The 18,646-nt window shown below is 39.8% G+C and overlaps 2 protein-coding genes across 2 annotated transcripts; one reads left to right on the top strand and one right to left on the bottom strand.

Moving 5' to 3' along the window:
• Positions 1–8,969: 8,969 nt before the first annotated feature.
• On the top strand, positions 8,970–13,376 carry LOC306770846 (tripartite motif-containing protein 55-like). Its single transcript, XM_079259852.1, has 8 exons — positions 8,970–9,242; positions 9,713–9,882; positions 10,536–10,713; positions 10,925–11,020; positions 11,737–11,970; positions 12,103–12,125; positions 12,439–12,563; positions 12,683–13,376. Exons 1-8 carry the CDS (start codon positions 9,123–9,125, stop codon positions 12,847–12,849), a joined length of 1,113 nt encoding a protein of 370 aa, XP_079115978.1. The 5' UTR covers positions 8,970–9,122; the 3' UTR covers positions 12,850–13,376.
• Positions 13,377–14,645: 1,269 nt separating this feature from the next.
• Positions 14,646–15,158, bottom strand: crhb (corticotropin releasing hormone b; the record flags this gene model as incomplete). Its single annotated transcript, XM_079259465.1, has 1 exon — positions 14,646–15,158. The coding sequence occupies one exon, from the start codon at positions 15,156–15,158 to the stop codon at positions 14,646–14,648; it is 513 nt and encodes a 170-aa protein (XP_079115591.1).
• Between the last annotated feature and the right edge of the window lie 3,488 nt (positions 15,159–18,646).

Here is an 18,646-nt window from a genome sequence, read left to right as displayed (position 1 = left end):
CACGCTTTGCTCCGCTTCATCCTCTCTTTTATCACATAGATTTTTCTGTTGTGGTGCTGTTTGTGTGTGTTTGTATGTGAGTAAGCCTCCTGCTGTGTATTCTGGAAGAGGCTGTAGTTACTTCTAATATATATACCCCAAAGCACTGAGTACAACTTAGCAAGGACTTTCACTTTGTGCCTCTTTAAACTGGCAACTTTTGGCTTCAAAGGCAGTTTTGTCGTGTATTCATAGTGGCCTTTCATCTCTGAGAAATCTCCATACTGCTCCTAATTTGTCAATCTTTATTGGATTTTTGCCAACAGGAGCTGCAATATTATGAGTCAGATGTTAATAGCTTTAAAATTATGAATTCACTTCAGTCACAAAAACACAACGCAGAACATCTCCTTAATTGATCTAATTTGAATTCACTTTTAGGCGTCACTTAAATGGGGAGCATCGGAGCAGTCCTCGCTTGTTAATGAATATGTAATCATACTAGTTCAGCCTTTTTAAAGATTAATGATTAAAAGCGAATAAAGCAGCGTCCCCAAAGCATCCTAAAATCACAAAGACTTCATTTGTAGTGCATCACAGGAAAAGCAGTGAAACACACATGCCTATACTTAATGACGAAAATTAATAGGTCTGCTATTTTACATTTTCATTTACAAATCACATAAGGCAGCAGCTTTCAACTTAAGAGCAAGATATGAAAGTGGTGACTTCAAAATATGTGTCCTTATCTTTTCTCAACTTAAAGGCATGAGGTTTGTGCATGCTTGCAGATGTAGTTCCAAACTTGCTTTCTGATGCTGCTACATGGATTAATAAAAACAAAAAGACAAATTAGAGAGGGACAGAGAGACACTCATTATTTTTGGCAACAACATCTGTCTGAAATGTTTAAACATGACTCACTGACTCTGATGTGTGAAAAGCACTGCTTGCATTTCCATGCGACCTTGCTATAAACGGAACAGAGGTGCAAGATGCAGATGTCATATTGTATGAGTCAGATGAAAGCGACAGTTTTGCACAGATGGGTCAAAAAGCCATCAGAATTATGACGTGAAGATATTTTGCTTTTTATATTTTATACTAAATTCATTTAACATATAATTTTGTATAAAGGGTTTCACAAAGTATTTGGAAACACATTGGTTACTGTTAAACCACACAGAGCAAAACCATTTGTTGAAAATAACAACAGGCTGCTCTGTAATTCACTGTCATTTTAATCAATAACCAGGAGTTATAAATCACTGTGACTGTTTTGTTATGGGTCTCTGCAAAAATTCATCTTAGGAAAGCACATAATGGAAAATTTATATGAAACTTTGTAACTACTTCAGAAAACAGATTCCTGAACTTAGTCATTCCATCGTGTTTTAATATGTAGTCCAAATGAATATACTGCTGAACAAAGTCATAAAATATGCAACAGGAATATGTACACTATAAACAAAGACACTTTATATGTCTGCTACAGTCCTCGGCACAACTAGTAATTATCATAACTGAGTCATCTATCAATATGTGTTTGCAGAATTATAATCTGTTCCAATGTAAATTATTATGTTTGTCTGCAGCAAACAAATAGAGCCCTATAACCTTTAAACTATATTTAAAAATAAAAAGTGCTTGGAGGTGGTATCATTTTGTTTCAACATGCAGAGCAACAATTTAGAGATTGTATGAGGCTTACTGCATCAGACCTCTCCTTGCATTTGCCATACTTAGGCAAGAATGAATGAATGACGTTTATAAAGATATAAAAATGTTGTGTTTTTTTATCAGAACAAATATATTCTTTTATGATGAAAATGAATTCATATAAAATTAAATACAATTAAACTAAATATATTTATCAATCCCAATGAGGAAAAATAAAAATTGCTATCATTGATTAAGACGACATCACATTGTATAAATTCAGTAAATTACACACATTTCATATGTGAGTAAGTGAAACTATTCTCAATTGGTATATTGCAATTTTCCATGTCTTGCACACAGGGAGGAAAGTATTTTTTTAACTTTTTTGAAAGAGAACATTTCCTTCGAGTCGGACTTGTAACCAGCGACTTAATGATTTCTGGTAAATATACCATGTTTTTGTGTGTGTGTGTGTGTTTAATTGATTTTTTTTCTTGATTGGGCCTATTGGCTATTACAATCGACGTCTTTAATAAAGATAAAACTTGACAAACCATAATAAACTGACAGTTAAAATAAAACCATTCAGTCAATTTTCGTACTGCCATGTCCATTAGTAGTAGGCTATACAGTCCTTATTCAAGTCAATATCAGGCCCTGGTGGTAACTTTGAAAAGGAGGACTATTTTGGCGCATTACGCCATCACGCCCAGGTGTATACCTACTGTAATATATTGATGTGGGTTAATAAGGAAGACGGACAATGGCTCAGCGTGCAGACTGGGACTTTTGTTTGGCAACGTCAACAACGTCAACAACACAGGTTACAGTCAGTACCTGAACATGACCACAAGAGGGCAGAGGCCGCATAATATATTATAAATACACTACACTCCTCCCCTTTAAACTTTAACCCCCAAAACCAAAATATGCTGCACTTTAATAACTATTGTCAGCAAATGTTTACTTTGCAAAACTAGCAACAGAAATATTATTTTGTGTTTTTAGTTTTCTTTTTTTTTTTTTAAATGTTAGCTACTTGCAAACTAAACAGTTAGCTTTCACTATAGTTAACAGTAAATTATTCCAAAACATTTTTTTTTCTCTCTTTTTTTTTTTTATAATGAACACTTGACTCAAAGGTTTCAAAGGTCCAGTCTTTTTGGTGGAACTCTCACGCGATCTGGATAACGACGTCTAGGTTGTTGTGTAGCAGCTGAGACAGTCACTGGCTCTGCAGGTTTTACAGGCGTATTCCGTGGAGAGTGTGGGAAGTGAGCAGGGATGAGTGTTACCGGAGTTGCCGACTTCACCACAGAGCGAGCAGGGACTGGAGTAGCGATCTTCTTTTCTGCCTCCTGGATGCAGCTGGGTTGGTTTGAATCCAGATCTGGTGTCATATGATCATCACTTGCGTTGCTGTAATCCACAATTTCTTCATGCGATAGTAACAGGTGATCTATGTGAACTGTGCGCTCTCTCACACCATCATGTATGAGATAGGAAACAGGTCCGAGTCTTTTTACAACTCTTCCTCTGATCCATTTCTCCTTCCCCTCACGAAAGTTTCTCACACGCACTAGATCACCACTAGTCAACACTCTCAGCCTGTTCCGTCTGTTGTCATGGTATTTCTTCTGCATTTGTTGTTTTCTCTCAACATTTTCTGCTAGACTTGGCTTCAAAAGACTAAATCTGGTCCTCACTTGACGCTTAAGAAACAGCTCAGCTGGCGAAACACCTGTCACTGTGTGTGGTGTGCTTCTGTACATCAGTAAGAAATTTGCCAGTTTATGCTGTAATGTAACAGACCCTTCATCTGCCAAAACTTGCTTCATCAGTGAAGATTTGACAGTCTGTACAGATCTTTCTGCTGCTCCATTGGATGCTGGATGGTATGCAGGGACCAAGGATTGTTTGATGCCATTTCCTCTTAAGAACTGTTTAAATTCACTGGATGTGAATTGTGGTCCGTTGTCCGAAACCACTTCTTCAGGTAGTCCATAAGATGCAAAAATGCTGCGCAGGACTTCAATAGTCTTAGCTGATGTTGTGGTTGTCATGGGAACAACCTCCAACCATTTCGAGTGACTGTCAACCAGAACTAAAAGGTACTGTTTATCTTTTTCACAAAAGTCTATGTGTATCCGTTGCCACACACGAGTTGGCCATTTCCAACAATGCAATGGGGCTGCTGCTGGTAGCTGTCTCACTGTTTGACATGCGTTGCACTCTTGTAGTTTTTTCAACGTCTTTATCCAAACAGGGCCACCACATGTAGCTTCTTGTATGCGCTTTCATGCGGCACATTCCAGGATGACCCTGATGAAGATCATACAGCAGCTTTTGTCTGAGAGATGGAGGAACTATAACTCTCATACCCCAGAGCACACATCCTTGTTCCACTGATAGTTCAGCTTTTCTTTGAAGGAACGGCTTGAGTGACTCCTCCTTCACATGACTTGGCCAACCATTTAAAGTGAGTTCCCTGACTCGGCTAAGCAACGGATCTTTGTTTGTGCTGTGTGCGATGTCGTTTGCTTTCACAGGCAAATCCTCCATGACTGAAAAATAGAAGATTTGTCCTTCTTCTGCAGTGCCATCCCCGACTTTGCTTGGCAATCTTGATAGTGCATCTGCATTTGCATGATCTGCAGACTGGCGATACTCTATTTCATAGTTATAAGCCATCAGTATGAGTGCCCACCGTTGCATTCTCAAAGCAGCTAGTGTGGGAATTGCAGACTTCGGCCCAAGGATAGCCAAAAGGGGTTTATGGTCAGTAATGAGAGTGAACTTTCTCCCGTAGAGATACTTGTGAAACTTCTTCACCCCAAAAATAATAGACAAGGCTTCCTTTTCAATTTGGGCATATTTGCTCTCTGCCTCAGTTAGTGTACGAGATGCAAATGCTATTGGTTTTTCTTCTCCATTGTCCATCACATGGGAGATCACCGCCCCGACACCATAAGGTGAAGCATCGCAGGCTAATTTCAGTGGCTTTCTGGTGTCATAATGAACCACTAAGGTGCTCTGTAGAAGGTGATCTTTTGCACTTTTAAAAGCAGTTTCACAGTCTGATGTCCACTTCCAAACACTTTTTCGTTTCAATAGCTCATGCAAGGGTCGCAGTTGCATGGACAGATTTTTCAGGAACCTGCCATAATAGTTTAGTAGTTCTAAGAAGGAACGTAATTCGGTAACATTGGTGGGACTTGGTGCGTTCACAATGGCTTTCACTTTCTCTCTTGTGGGATAAAGTCCCTCACTATCCACAATGTGTCCTAAATATTCCACTTTGCTTGTCATGAACTGACATTTTGATTTCTTGACTTTCACATTGTATTTTTCCAGACGACTCAACACTTCCTCCAGTTTACACAGATGTTCTTCTTTTGAACCTGCTGTGATTAAGATGTCGTCGAGGAAACAGGTCACATGTTCAATTCCTTGTAAGATTTGGTCCATCACTGCCTGGAAGATGGACGGCGCACTTGAGACTCCATATGACAGCCGGTGGTAAGTGTAGAGCCCTCGGTGAGTGTTCACGGTGAGGTACTTTTCTGAGTCCTTATCCAACTCCAACTGTTGATAAGCATGTGATAAGTCCAGTTTGGTGAATAACTTTCCTCCAGCCAATGTTGCAAACAGATCTTCAGTATTGGGCAATGGGTAAGTTTCTTCTTCCACACTTTGATTTATGTTCACCTTGTAGTTTCCACAAATCCGTATTGATTTGTCTACCTTAGGCACAGTCACTATAGGTGCAGCCCATTCACTTTTCTCTGTTTTTGATATGATTCCCATGGTCTCTAGTCTGTCCAGTTCTCTTTCCACAGCCTCTTTTAGAGCATATGGCACTGGGTTTGCTTTCTTAAATATTGGCTGTGCCTCTTTCCTCATCTTGATCGAAGCCTTAAACCCCCGGATGGTGCTGGGCCCTTCCTCAAACACCCCCATGTGCCTCTGTAGAATTACTGCCACATCTGGATCAGTAACATCTCCTGTTGCCTTGACTTGAAAGATTTCTTTCCAGTTCAGTTTAAATGTCTTTAACCAGTTTCTCCCCATTAGTGCGGGTCGGTCGCCTTTCACAATAACCAATGGTAGGTTGGCTACTTGTTGATATTTTACATTTACCAACACCCTTCCTAACACTGGGATGGATTCTCCAGAAAAAGTAGACAGCGGTATTTTACATGGTGAAAGTGGCAAATGAGTGAGTGATCTCTTATAGATGATCTCTGATACAAGAGACACACATGCTCCTGTGTCCAACTGCATCTTCATGTTCTGTCCTTCAATGTTCATGTGAACCTCATAGCATCATTTCCATTTGAAGCAGTGTAAACCATGTACAGTCCAAATGAATTTTCATCATCCCCATCTGCCAAGCTTGTGTCAGCCTCTTGTTTGACATAATGGGTTTTCTGTGGGGTCTTTTTATTTCTACACATGCGTGCGATATGTCCCACTTTTGAGCAATGGTGACATTTCTCTTGTTTAAATCTGCACACAGAAGCTGAATGCTTACCACCACATCTGTAGCAGGGCTGGTATGGTTGCTGCTGCTTGTCATCCACGCTGCTCTTTTGCCAGGTTGTACTCTTGCCATAGCTTGTGTTACTTGATTTATGCTTGTCATCTCTCTTCTTATTTTGGTTGTACACACGATGAACTGTTGCACTTTCTTTAATTTTCCCCGAAAACTCCAAAGTGTTGCGGGAAGCCATCTCCATGGACAGTGCCGTGTCACATGCAGTTTTAAAAGTCACATTTGTCTCTGCTAGTAATTTTCTCTGTATTGCTTCTGCTCTCAGTCCACTCACAAACCTATCACGGAGGGCATCATCTAAGTGAGTACCAAAATCACAGTTAGTAGACAGTTGTTTCAAAGCTACTATAAAGTCACTCACTGATTCATTTTCTTGTTGATTTCTCTTCTGAAATCGAAACCTCTCCATTATGACAAGTGGCTTGGGCTTGTAATGGTCGCTGAGTGCTTTGGTGAGTTGATCGTAGCTCTTTGTACTTGACTTTTCCGGCTGAAGTAAACTTTTCAAAAGTTTATAGGCGTCCGCTCCAATTAAGGACAGGAAAACACTGACTTTTTTTTCATCCTCCACTTCATTCGCAACCATCCATTGTTCCAGTCTCTCTAGGTAAGATTCAAAATCTTCTTTACCCTCTTTGTATTCCGATATACTGCCGATTCGCGCCATGCTGTAGTCCAACAATAACTTGCAGTCACGTTAGCTTGTTAGCTCGTTGCTAGCCACTCACGTTGGGGCCACAATTTTCTTTTCTTGTGATCTGCCGATTATATTTTTATGTTCCTCGTCTTCCGGGATGCTTTTCCTTGTTTAAGCATCCCATCCTCGTCGCCAAACTGTAATATATTGATGTGGGTTAAATGAGGAAGACGGACACTGGCTCAGCGTGCAGACTGGGACTTTTTTTTGGCAACGTCAACAACACAGGTTACAGTCAGTACCTGAACATGACCACAAGAGGGCAGAGGCCGCATAATATATTATAAATACACTACACCTACAAAATAAACTATGGATCATTTCTTCTAACTCATTCATTTTCTGAACCGCTTAATCCAATTAAGCGGTCGCAGGGAAGCTGGAGCCTATCCCAGCTGGCTTTGGGCGACAGGCAGGGTACACCCTGGACAGCTCGCCAGTCCATCACAGGGCCACTTTCTTTTAACTTTTTACTGAATATTCTAATATGACCAGTTTACTGCAACCCATATTAGGCCTATACGCGACTTTTGCCACTTGGTAGCTGATCTCTAAATACCTGTTGCCATTCTGCAAAAGTGCACGCTTTGGTATAGCCTAACTACAAAATAATTTATGAACGATTTGAACTCTTTAATGACAATTGTAACAATGCAGCGACGCATATTACGTGGCTTCTGCGTTGTGTAGGTGATTTCTAAATACCTGTGACTTTTAGCGGGAACACAAATAGTAAATGAAATCAGAAAAGACTGGTACGCATAAAGTTCTCCCCAGTTCGGCGACATCGCACCAAACTCTGACGGCACCTGAAGTATCAACCTGTCAGGACGATGGAAATGGATGAGCCTTGTAGGCGGCGCAAGTTTCAGTTTGGCCCATTGGGTTGGCCACCAAAAGATTGACGCATCCCGATGATTGGCTATGAGCCTAAAAGATTGAACTCGCCTCCCAATTGCTCATCAAATTATTGACGCTCTTAGTTCTGGGCTGTTCAATGTTTGACCCGCTCGTCTGATTGGCTTAAAAAAAACAAAACGCATAGTTGTGGCAAATTAATCGATCCAAATGAGAAAAATAACTGTAAATAAAAATAGACCTCTCCTTCGAGCCGGATTCGAACCAGCGACCTAAGGATTTCTAGATCAGACCTACAGTCCTCCGCTCTACCAACTGAGCTATCGAAGGGAGCCGCTGTTTGAAGACTGCCATACATACTTTTTCGATGGGTTACAAAAAGTAACTGTGGCAACCAACACTTAATGTTGCGTAAGTCTTCTTATTGAAGCGCATTAGCTTCGTGCTAAGGGGTATCATGATAGCAAACCCACTCGTGAAAGGTCATATGACAACAGACAGTGCACAGCATTAAAATAGATAAGTCCCGGTCTAGCTTATCTATGTGGGGAATTAGCTCAAATGGTAGAGCGCTCGCTTAGCATGCGAGAGGTAGCGGGATCGATGCCCGCATTCTCCAAACGCTTTTACGATTTTTCTACCGACAGCTAATCTTTCTTGACTTTGCTATGCTAATGTTAGCAGTGTCTGTAGTAACATTGGTGAATGTAAGAGAACACGTGTCGACTGTAATGATGTACATTTAAAACAAGTAATATATGGCATCCATTTAATAACCATTAACGATTTGGCCAGTGCATTAGAGGAAATATATGCGGAACCTGAATACTGAAATTGTGAAATACTTTAGTCAGTTCTGCACTTGTGAAAACATTTGTCGATACAGCTTCTTAAATATTGATCATGTCTTAGAATTGAAGCCTTAATAAAAGTCAGAGGAGCCTAAACAAAAGAATTCCAAGTTTGTTTGTTTTTTACAAGCATTAGCATATATTCTATATCCATATCTATTTTATGCAAGATTAAAATAAATCTGACATTCAAACTACAAAGCCAAATTATGGCTGTTTTCTGTTTGCCAGCAGCGTAGAGTCTTATCGACAGCTGTTCTGTACTGCCCTGCTTAATTTCAAATATGGGCAAGGTAAAAATGGCAACCTTTGACGTGACAGCAGTAGTTGCTAAAAAAAGAACTGACACCAGCCAGATAGGACCCTACACCCTCTTGGACAAGAGCAGCAGGCCTACTCCATGTAACTTTTTACCTAACACTTATTTCAGAAACGGATTTCTTAGTAAACTCTTATTTTAACAGGTCAAAGTTAATTAAGTTTTGAAGGGTCTTTTAATCATTTGACCAAAGTTATCAGCATGGAGGACTTGGAGAAGCAGCTGATATGTCCCATATGCCTGGAAATGTTTACAAAGCCTGTTGTCATCCTACCCTGCCAGCATAACCTGTGCAGAAAATGTGCCAATGATGTTTTTCAGGTAAGCAAACAAATTCCACTGATTGTTGTAATGATATGAAAGAAAATGAAGGTTAAGAAATGCTGTTATTATTTATTAGTCAGTTCAGTTAACTGTCTCTGAAATACACATTGTTTTCCCTTGATTCTTGTTATATTCAAGGCCAAAGTAGTCTCAATTGACAAGTTTGAGTCGGAAAGGTGAGGTGAGAGGTTTCCATCAGAAAAGAAACACTACTTTGGTCTGTGTTGGGAAATATTCATAAAATAAATAACTGCAACTGGAAAATATTTAGTACTTGGATTTTATTGTTCTTAGGCATTTACATTTACATTTACATTTTTGTCTTGTGGTATCCTTAATCCGTTGGATCACAATTTCATAACTGTGGATAATTGATAATTTCCCTAATTTGTGCATCTGAGATCAGTCAATCCATCAAAACTTGGTCATCACACTAAATTCAGAGTTTGAATTGTTATTGCTTACAGGCTTCAAACCCATACCTTCCAACAAGAAGTGGCTCGCTGACATCTGGGGGCCGTTTCAGATGCCCGTCCTGCAGACATGAGGTCGTCCTGGACAGACACGGTGTTTACGGCCTTCAGAGGAACCTGCTTGTTGAGAATATTATTGACATGTTCAAACAAGAGTCCAGTAGGTGAGACAGATCTGACACATTTTAAAGGAAACACACACCTTACAATTTCACATTAAGTAAGGCGCTTTGTGTGTTAGTCCCAGACAAACCCTATTGGCTTTGAGAGGAAATGAGCATAAAGTGTACCAGTTAGTATTGTGGACTGCATGCCAGGAGCCTCTGACTCAGATTGCTGGAGTGGATTACAGGATGTTTGTAAGTAGCGGTCAAATGCACAGATGATTTATCCAGTGACTTACCGTATCGCCAAAAGGCTTGTCTGACATAAAATTTGAAAACACTTCAACTGATGCACTCAAGATGCTCTACCTCCCACTCAGTCAACACTTTGTGGTCCAATTTAGTAAACACATTGAATATTTGATCAACAATAACTTAATAACTTGAGTAAATCCTATAGGAATCAATCAGCCTGACAAGAAAGCATAATCTATGCATGGAATATAGGAAGTCATTGTATATACCTGTTCAGCAGAAAGCTGATGTATTGATTTCCATGCTGACAGTGCATGTGTATGGCGAGGGAAGACGGATGGATCATCAATAAGCTGCCAAGGTGTACAACAGTGACATTATCAAACGGACGTTACATGTCACATCAGTATGCACTGACAAGACAGGAAGATACTACTGTTTTTATTCCACCTCAACAGCAGCAAGCCAGCACCAGACAGAAAGGAGGAAACACCCATGTGCGATGTTCACGAGGATGAAAAGATAAACATTTATTGCGTAACCCATGGGGTGCCTACATGCTCCATGTGTAAGGTTTTTGGAGTCCACAAAGACTGTGAAGTGGCACCCCTCAGCAGCATCTACCAGACAAAGAAGGTGAGAGGCCTGAAATACTCACAGGGGTCAAGAATGTAGAATGACATCTGTAAAAAAAAGATGGGTATTCACCATAGTTCTTTGTGTCTTAAATGGTCATATTTATTTTGACTGTGACCCTGAATTAGATGAAGAAATTATGGAAAACAAATTATTGATTTTTCCAGGTACAAGTAAATGATTACTCTATTGTGGTTTTTTTTTCCTGAAGACAGAGCTGAGTGACGGGATTGCCATGATGGTTGGTAACAACGACAGGATGCAAGGCATCATTAGTCAGCTGGAGGAAGCCTGTCGTGCCATAGAGGTCAGTATCCAACTGCTGCAGTGCCTTGCTGCTCACTCACACAGCAAGCCTCACTCCGTGCATGCACTAATGCACCTGTATAGACTTACAAACTGGTGCAATGTGTCCTTGTCATGGTCACTCTCGTTGCTTTTATCAGTATCAGTCTGTGAGCGTAACATGAAGTAAGAGAGGGAAAATGAACAATTTTGTGCCAAAGTCTGCTGTTCCCTCTTTTCATTTTCTTCAGTGTGAACCTCCATAAACCTCATTCTTACTATAACCCAGTAGCATTCTTAAAATTATAAAGAAAAACAGGCAACTTTATTGTAGCATGAAGAAAATATTTCCTCTGGTTTATGTGCCAACAGTTGGATGTAGTAAAGGGGAAATCTGGATTTGGTTCAGCTCCCCATGTGGCGTCACTGGGGACGGACATGCAGAATAAGCTTCACTGCTCCTCTTGCACACATAGTGTTTGAAAAATAGGAAGACAAGTTAACAACCACACTTGCAGATTACATTATTTATGTAATCATGCAACAAAAAACAACACCACCCACATATTATCTTCTTTGCTTTTGAATATTCTAAATCCTGTTAAACTTTCGAAATTGCATACATTTATCACGGGAGCTCCTTAATAACTTATTTATGTAGATGTCTTCCTTTTGGAATTCCAATCTTTCCTCTTGTGCATGCATGTCTTCCTTTGTCTCCGATTGCTGGATATTTAGGATAACGGTCGGAGACAGAAGACACTGGTGTGTGAAAAGTTTGACCAGCTCTACACCATCCTGGAGGAGAAGAAAAGGGAGATGAGTCAGAGGGTGACAGCTGAGCAGGAAGAGAAGGTGGACTATATCCGGAGCCTGACAAGGAAATACGGAGACCATCTGGAGGAGAGCTGCAAAATTGTGGAAATGGGGATTCAAACCATGGAAGAGCCAGAAATGGCTTTATTCCTTCAGGTTGGGTTTAATACCAAATGAAGTTTGAAAGTTTAATGTGAAGTTCAAAAATAAACTGCATTAACTGGCTGAGAATGTGGATAGGCTTTTGCAGAAATTAAATGGAGTATTTCTATATCTTGTTTCTTTCAGAACACAAAGCCTCTTCTCAAAAAGTGAGTACATATGTTGATGCACCAGTAGTTTTATTGACAAAGAGGTAACCTCTCCAGTTTAGCTGTTATTTTGTATTAGTAATTTACATCTGCTCCTGTACATAAAAACACACCATTAATGGAGCAAAGTTGCACCCTGTCTATAGTGCCTGTGAAAATCAGTTTGGTGAAATGCTGCAAATGACTATTTTCCACTGTAGCACCCTGAAATAACTTGTGAAATGTGTGAAACACAATAAATAGATCAATGTATTTAGGAAGTGTTACCATGACTAATTGAGGCTGTGTCCCCCCGCCATAAAAATGCACTCAGGATTGCAGAGGCGTCTAATACAGCACACTTGGATAAGGTTGAGCATGGCTATGAAAATGTGGATCATTATAATGTCAACTTCAAGAAGGAAGGCAAGGCCCTGCGCAGCATTGAGTTCATCCAAGGTAAAAAAAAAAAAAAAAAAAAAAAAAAAAGCGGATGGGGACTGAAAGAACTTAAACATGCCTCCCAAATGTATACATTTCAGTTTCTTTGCATGTTTGTATCTTCACTTCCTTTGCAGATGAAGAGGATGAGGATGAAGAGGATGAGGATGCAGGAACTGAGGCGAGGGAAACGTCACTGACTGTTTCTGCAAGTGGTGCAGTTCCAGCTACCCCTGCTCAGCCCTCTGCCTCCCAGTCGACGATGTCTTCTTCCAGTGCAACTAGAAGCGCAGCCTCCACCTAGTCCTCATCTGACACCTAAACCTGGAGCACGACAACATCAGCTCCTCGATGCTGATTTCATTTTAAAGAAGGTAAATGTAAAGGAAGAGACTCAAACAGTAGTACATGCACATCACCCAGTAAGAAACAGTTTGTGTGCTTGTTTGTTTTTTTATCTGATTAAGTATGTATGTTTTGATTCCTTCTTTTCAGACATAATTAGTGACAGGCTGTCAATTGGTTGTTACCAGAATTTAGATGTACTCATGCATTTTTCATGCCGCTGACCTTTTGAGTCTCACTGCTTAAACGTCATCATTTGACAGGCTAAAAAGAGGGCTTCAGATGTTCGGGGGCCGGTTTGTGATTGATATGACTATATGAATTCAGCGCAGAATAGAGAAATTATCACTGTGATAATTAAGTACTTTTTCAAATGTTTGCTATTATTCCATGTTGTGTAATACAGGTATATAATCCTGTTACAAAGAATAATTATTTTGCCTTTTTTTTTTTGGCATATTCTGTATATTAATTAAAGGTGATTTTAACAAATACCTTCTGTATACTTTTTCTTGAGATTTAGATCAATTAAATTTGTATATATGCATCAGCATCAGTTTTATTAGTCAAGGTGGATGCTGGTTCAGGCAGTTGTATGCTTATTTGTGTGTTATGTGTTTGTTATGTCACTTCATACATGGAATACAGGAAGTCTTCAAAGTCTCACCTTGCCATAACTTCATTACGAAGATAACCCATCTAATCATTGTACAGCATCACTCTGGAAGTTGGATCCTTTACAAATGGGCTCAGTGCAGCACTCAGCCCCAAGTTGCTGCATGAGCCCAGCAGAATGGGATGACTCACTCCCACAGCTCTTTTTCAGTATACCCTGACACAGTGGGTCAGAGATCAGCATGCACACACAAGCAGCATATTTCACACTCATTAGCTATTTGCGGTGCATCTTTGTGCATTCTGTTGTTGCTTTTGCTGGTTTAATAAGGATGGCCTCTTGAAGATAATAGAAGAAAGGATGCTTTAGTGATGTTCACCTGCCCAACAGCAGGCACTCTTGAAGCATGGTTGTTGACATCTTTGTCTCTTGTATGTGTGTGTTTTTGTTGAAAATAGTTGCTAAACTTGTCTCTAAAGCAATGCCATGGTTCCATGTGGAATTCCTGCTTGCAGTTATCGATTGAACAGTATCTGTGAAGTCACAATGCAGCAGATGTGTGTTCTTATTTATTTATTTATTTATTTATTTATTCATTTATTTGTCAGTGTGAGATTCTAAGCGTCAAGAAACACTAGGTGTGCATTTTAATCAGATTATAGTTGTTTCATTGAAGTTACTTTTTCATCTGTAAGGATAGTGACAGAGAAATGTAAGCATTGCTTTTAGTTTTTTATTAGAAAATATAGATATACGACGTTCTGTTGCACAACAGAAAATGACTGGTTGCACATGAGTTTATTAACAAACAAATATCATAAATACAGTGATTCATAATCTTAAACAAAATACCAGTTTTGGTAATGGAATTCATGTCTGAACCAAAAGTGGATCATCTCAAATATGAAGAACGGCGTAACTCTACGGATTGGACACCAACATTAAAATGGCAAGGTACAATCGGCTCATTTCTAAGTCAAGCCTGTTTATGCTCCATCATTTTGAGGTTAAAGCTATGAATAAAAGAGTGAGAAAGCAGCACTATGTTACACAGAGCATGTTTTGTGCTGATGGTAAAAATGCAGAACAAAAAGAGAAACAAAGGGAACTGAGATCTTTGGACGACTGGAAAGAGGTTTTCATTTCCCAAAGAGCTCCATCATTCTTCTGTTGTTTTGCGCTTGCTGTGCCAGCTGTTCCGCCCTGGACATCTCCATCATCTCCCGAAGCAGGTGGAAGGTCAGATCCAGGGAGATCGGCGGTTCCTCGGACCTCCTTCCCCTCTCCATCGATTCGTCCGCGCGATCTCCGAAGCCGCTTATGAGCGCCCTGATGTTTCCAACTTTCCCCTGTAAAAGGCGCCGCGTCAGCTGGAGTTGTAATGCTCTGTTGTAGATGGCAGATGATCCGCCGGGATACATGGATGTTGATGGGAAAGAGTTAGAGTCACCGTTTCCCAGTCGGATGAAATACTCCTCTCCAATGCGCTCCAGAATGGGACCAGGCTGTTGTGGCAGCTGCTGTTGGGAGTTTTGGGTTTGGGGAGCTGGGACGCGCAGGGTACCGCCAGGGCTCTCAATAGCCCGACATTCGTAGCGCGGTAAGAAGGCAACAAGCAGAATCACGGTGGTACCAAATAAATTGAGCTTCATGTCAGGATATCAGCTGGAATCTGAGAATAAAAAGACACATTTCGAGTCAGCTGTTGTCTTCTGGTAACTGTAAAAAGCCCTGCGTAAAGAGGATTTTACGCACACGAAATACACATTGCAACAAAAAATATATCTTTCTTTTTTTTTTTAAAAAACAAACAAACAACTTTTTCGTATTACGGTTTATTTATCATTGCAAGACATTTCATGATTAACCTAAATTCCTATTAATAAAGCTTTGCCCGTGTAACTGGAGTGTAATGAGTAATTTATGCGCGCAACAAAACTCGGGTTTGTGGTTTGGAAAGAAATTAAGTTTAAACATTGCATCTATTATTATTCTTGCTCTGTTATTATTGCACAAGATCAACATGGGAAAAAAAGAAGAAAAGAAAAGAAAATGTTACTGTCTTGGATAAAAAATCTACTTGGTAATCTATAAATGCATTTCCCTGAAGGTTTCCAATAACCCCAAATCAGATGTATTTAGAATAAAACTTAAATTGTGCCGAAAAGCTGAAAATAAGAAGCGAGCTGCAAAGACACAATTTGGGTAAAATGCATGAAGATTTCCATACCTTCAGTACAGGAAGTCCAGTACAGCCGTTTAGGTTGTCAGGTAGTTGGCGAGGTGTCGCCCTCCTTCACTTCTTTGAGGAAACTAGTATATTGTTACTTAAAGGGGAGATGCTGAATGGACTTATATAGCCGCTCTCACTATAAGTGCCTCGCTCCAAGCTGAGATTGAGTCTGCGCGTTCTTGCATGGGTGTAACGTGAATGGACGCCTCTGACAAAATGCTTTAGTTTAGATGAGATGAGTCATATGTGAGCGTGCGCTCTCGTGCACAAGCGACGACCTCTTCGCTTTCAGAATAGGCCTATAGGTGCCACACCTGCCGGCATTTTTCCCTTGAATGAGTTAGTTCGAAAGAAACGAAGAGGTGCTTGGATTGGAAGACCTTTCTCTGAAGTGAGAGGTATTGTTGAGTCAAGCTTTTCTGATGTGCTGTTGTCTGTTTTTTTTATTCATTCATTTTATCAGAATTATGAGTCCAAAACTACAGCGACCCTTCCTTGTAACAAACGCATTAAAAATGCAAAGCTGCAGGTACATTTTAGAGCACTTCAGAACTGACTTTAATTGCTTCGCAATAATTATTTTGAAGGTTTTCCAAATTTGACCCGTGACAAGTGAGTAAGCATTTGCAAACACCTCAGGCTCAGAGATTCATTGTCTTCATGTGATTCATTGCTGCTGCCCGCACCTACGTCACTACCTCTGCCACTGGATGCTTTGGCCACCTTGATTCAGAGGGGCCCACCGCCAAGACACGCTTTCAAGATGGAAAGCTTAATCCAACATCAGACGAGCCAATAGAATGTTAAATAGTTTGATTCTTTAACTTCTTTGCTTCTGTCTGTTTCACTCTTTCCCCAATTACTGAGATAATGCCATGAAATAACCTCTGATTACTGATAGGGATGTGGATTCACATGTGTTGATGAAATGAAGAAGTTGGCACTTTTCCATTTAAGCACAAACTCAGCATATTTGTTAAGTCACCTTTAACAATGTGATATAAGCCCTCCTATTAATCGTTAACAGTAAATCCATTTTATCTGGACCCTCGCCATGTGGAAAAAAAGTAAGTTCCAGACACAGCATGCACAGGGGTTAAAGTGAAGATGTAGATTCTGTGCACTCAAGTAAAAACACCCAGTCTGAGAGGAGAAAATTTAATTCAGCCAATGTAGTTATGGGATACAAGATTTTTTTTTCTCAGAATAAGTGCCTTCTTCAAAAAGTCACATATAGGCATTTTAGTGGATAAGAACGGAATTTGCAGTCAGTGTGAAAACGTTTCTCCTGCAGCCTCTTCACTTTGTCGCTCCTCATCCTCTATGCTCCTCCAGGGGAGGTGTCAGGTCCCATCATGAGAAACACATGTTGCCTGACACAAATAGAAAAAAATCCACCAGATGAGAGAGTGACTGCTTGTTGTCAACTCATGTCCCCTCATTTTCAAATCACTGTCCCCGAACAGATCACAGCGAGAGAATTAGTCTCCTGTGGCGCCACACCGGAAACTTGGGCTTAAAATTTGATCGGTTTGTTTCCTTAATTAGAGCCAGTCTCTTAGGTGATTATGTTAGGTAAAGGTTCAACGATTCCTGGGAAAAGCCTGGGAAATTGGGATGATTCCCACTCAATGTGACCTTTTGTTTTGGCACGCAGGTTGAAAATACAAGAATATGTTTAGTCAAATTTCCCAGAACAAACACACCAACCTGCTAATGAGAAAACATTCACAGCCCTGATAGCTGAAAATGTTCTTCACTGCAACAGATTCATCAATGGATCGTTTAACTTTCCACTTAATGATCTCATACACGGAGAAAATTAGTGCTTTCCACTGGACAAAATTCCCCAGCCAACTGAGTCGTGCTTTTCCCTAAATTTCTCACATTGTGCTTCACTTTGACTAATACAAAATTTTAATCAATGAAGTTACTCTTTTTGTTGAAGTGGGTATGATCACTGGGACAACAGAGCTCGGTTCTGCCCTCTATGTCCTCAGTCCTGTAGCTCAGGTGTCCCTCTGGTTTATTTTCCAGTGATGAAACACTGATAAAAAAAAAAAAAAAAAAACCCTAATTGAACTCACAGCATGGCCTTTCATTTCACACAAACACACACGCAAAAAAACAATTTGTGTAACATTTTACAGAAATGGCATTTTCTATTTCAATATTGACAGCAAACATTTAAAGAGCTGTATAACCCAGCAGTTTAATGGTGATATGAACAACTAAATGTATGATAATCTCCAGACATGATAGTTTTTGGATAAGTACATTAACTGAATATGCAAGAAGAAATAAGCTAATTGATATCCCCTTTGGTTAATTCACACTGCAGCATCCTTCAGTGCACTTTCGATACAGAAATGTTCTGGTGCTTCTGAAATACAAGCATTCTTAACATCCAAAAGTCACATTTCAGAAGATCAAGTGTTGTGGCTATATCTACAGTTTCCATGCAGCTTAGCAGTGTGTGTGTATGCTGCATGAGAATAAAAACTGTCCCCCCAGGGTTGTCCTGTCCATGTCTGTCTGTCCTGTAGGTCTAATGGTGTTGAATGTGATGCTTCATTCATGCATACTCAAATACACTGAATGTTAATCTCGCATGAATAAAATCACTACTGTAAAGCTGAAATTGTTATCTTAATAATGATATACATCATGATTTACAGAAGAAATTTGAGGTTTGAGTTATCTCATACCAAAACAACGAATTTAAAAAGAAGTTTCAGAAATTGACGTAAAGAATCATACAGTGCAGGAATATAAGCAGAAATGCAGCCAAGGATGTAAATCGTTCAAATCAGTTTATTAAAAGTTAAGGAAAAAAGCTGAAATGATAAGAGATTCAGTGATTAAAATCAGAAATTAAACTTATGTAACTTGTGCAAAAAGAAAACA

This window comes from Telmatherina bonti (genome assembly GCF_933228915.1).
Source record: "Telmatherina bonti genome assembly, chromosome: 20".
Classification (NCBI taxonomy): domain Eukaryota; kingdom Metazoa; phylum Chordata; class Actinopteri; order Atheriniformes; family Telmatherinidae; genus Telmatherina; species Telmatherina bonti.
This window is presented reverse-complemented; position numbering and strand designations above follow the sequence as displayed.

Coding starts and splice junctions, on each gene's coding strand:
- LOC306770846 (XM_079259852.1), top strand. CDS start 9,123: ATGGAGGACTTGGAGAAGCAGCTGATATGTCCCATATGCCTGGAAATG. Junction 9,243..9,712: donor GTGCCAATGATGTTTTTCAG/GTAAGCAAACAA, acceptor TATTGCTTACAG/GCTTCAAACCCATACCTTCC. Junction 10,714..10,924: donor GCATCTACCAGACAAAGAAG/GTGAGAGGCCTG, acceptor TTTTTCCTGAAG/ACAGAGCTGAGTGACGGGAT.